This window comes from Quercus lobata, chromosome 8 (assembly GCF_001633185.2).
Source record: "Quercus lobata isolate SW786 chromosome 8, ValleyOak3.0 Primary Assembly, whole genome shotgun sequence".
In the NCBI taxonomy this organism is placed as follows: domain Eukaryota; kingdom Viridiplantae; phylum Streptophyta; class Magnoliopsida; order Fagales; family Fagaceae; genus Quercus; species Quercus lobata.
In genome coordinates, this window is record NC_044911.1 from 23245231 (window position 1) to 23247730 (window position 2500).

General features: G+C 41.0%; 1 protein-coding gene across 1 annotated transcript in view; it reads left to right on the forward strand.

Annotated features, from left to right (window-relative positions):
- Window positions 1–2500, forward strand: part of LOC115958005 — a 2887-nt gene that overhangs the window by 382 nt on the left and 5 nt on the right. The window contains exon 3 of the mRNA XM_031076368.1: window positions 346–2500. This exon is cut by the window's right edge and continues 5 nt beyond it. Coding sequence (XP_030932228.1) covers window positions 1701–2489 — 789 coding nt within the window. The 5' untranslated portion in view covers window positions 346–1700 and the 3' untranslated portion in view covers window positions 2490–2500. The remainder of the gene's footprint in view (window positions 1–345) is intronic.

Below are 2500 nucleotides of genomic sequence, written 5' to 3' on the forward strand. Positions count from 1 at the left end.
TTGCTCTCTGATATTGGATGCTGGTTTTAAATACTGGTTGGTTAGCATTTGAGAAGTACTTTTCTTGAATTTAGAAAACAAAAACTAATGCAGATGAAGCAAAAATTTGAATTTTCCAATTAGCTATGCCTACATTTTATTATCTTTTACAGTTTACTCAAGAAAATAAATTATAGCATTAATTAATGGCTGATTGGCTGTAATAGAGCCAGTGTTTTATTGCTCTCTGAATTCTTTATGCTGTGGAATTGATTTGAAGTCAGTGCGTTGGAAGTACTTATCTTGCCTTTAATGGAATAAATATAATAAAGTCAGTTGAATTTTTTAAAAGACTTCTTTTTACAGGGAAGCGTAAGGAGAGACCAGATGCAGAGTCGGATGATTCTCGGATCAATCCTCTTGTTCCAATTAATGATGATTCAAGGTGCATCTTTGGACATGTTTATTCTCTGGTGATCTCTTTGTTTGCTGACCTTGTAATTAGTTGGATTGGAGTGTTACTTTTGTAATTTGAGAGATTGATTGTATTGCTCCCTGAGTATCGCCCTAGTGCACTATAGGGCCAATGATCAAGAAGGTAGAGTTTCAAGTCTTGAACATAGCATCATGCTTCAACATGCTCCTTGGGTGACTATGGATCCATGACACAGAGACCGTTCCTTCATCCCTATATCAAAAGGTTCAGTTTCCGCATGAAGGAGCCATAGTTACCATTTACACTAATATTCTGACCGCACCTAAGCCCATTTTTGGTATTGATTCTGAGAATGAGCCATTGACCCTGGATGGCTTTGAAATTGAGAAGCCTGATTTTGGAAGAAGAGAAGAAGAAGCGGAGAAGATCCCCATGGAATTTGCTCCATACAGCAACAACAACATGGTGGCAATGATGAGGAGAATAAATTACCTTCCGGGGATGAATTTAGCGAAGACTGTGAAGAAGGCAACTGCTCAAGTCCCAATAAAACCCACTACCACACCACCTTTTGGGCTAGGCTATAAGCCCACAGATGATGATTTGTTAGAGATGAAAGTGAGAAGAATGGCCCGTGCCAAGGCTAAAGCCAAGGGACTTCATCGTCCCCTAAAACTCCTAAAGCCCTATACGCCCACACTGAACGGAAATTTTGTCAAAGCTAGAGATAGTCAACGCTATTGGGGATCCTTGAATCGAGATTCGATCCTGAGTCAAGAACAATGGTGCCCAGGTTTGAGCTATTATTCAATTGCAACAACAAGCTTCTAGAGCTAAAGAAGGAAGACACAAATTGGGCTGATTACATGGACCCTGATGTAATGACTACACTTCTAGGAGATGCCATTTGCAATATAGAAGAAGAAGAATATTGGGAGGCTTGTCAACATGCATTGAAGATCCCATATGAAGCAAGAACAAGTGATGAAGATGAGGAAGGGGGAGAAGCCCTTAATGATGATGATGAAGGTAGTAACAGCAAAAGTGATAGTAGTAGTGATAGCAGTAGCAGTGACGATGGAGATGCTGAGGATGATAGCAACAGTGATAGTAAAAGCAACAATAGTGAAGACTATGATAGCCAATATAGTGGTAATAATTGGATGAACTCCCTAGTGATAAAGAAGATGAAGATGTAGGACTTTTCTATGAAGACCGCTTTGATGATGATGTAGACTACTATGATGGAGATATAGAGGATGATGCTAAAGCTGAACCTATAGATATGGAGAATGGCACTGGAAGTGAAGAATATGAGCTAGAAAATGTGCTGGAAGTTGTAGGAGAGGAGGTTGAAGTGGCTGACAATATAAACTACGATGATTACCCCTATGGGTGGCCCTCAAATTGGAGCTGCATTATAGATGCTAGTTCAAGGTCAGGCCTGCGATATGATAAGCATGGTAGAGAAATTCTTGAGTTAGGGTCGTTCCATAATTCAAAACTTGGCTCACTGACCCAATACACTGAGGAAGAAGACGACATAGATGCTAGATTGGCCACTCTTGACAGAAAGTTAATGATCCACAGTTTAAGAAACTTAACACTGGAGAGTCTTGAAGGTGAAGACAAGAAGATGGAAGGGAATGATTTAGAATATCTCCCCCAATACATCCACCCGAGCAACAAAGGAGAGCAAGATCTATTTGGTGAGTGGATGGATAGTATAGAGCGTCTGGATGCTTATGTGACTAACAAACCCACAGATATGGAGATTGATACTAAAGGCAAAGATTATATGGATGAAGACCCCATGGTACTAATGCTGAGGGAAGAGGGAACTCGCTGGGATCTGCCTGCCATCGTTGAAGCCACAACCAAGTTGAAGAATTGGGCATCGGAAGGAGCCGCCCACCCCATGGAAGACTCTGCCATGAAGATCAAGACCATCGAGCCAATCACTCCTACCAAGAAGATTAAGACCGTCAAGCCGATCACTCCTACCAAAAACATTGTTTTTGTCCCTATTGAGTCTGTTTCTGCTAGTATCACTATTCCTGTTGAGTCTGTTTGAGATCGTAGTCC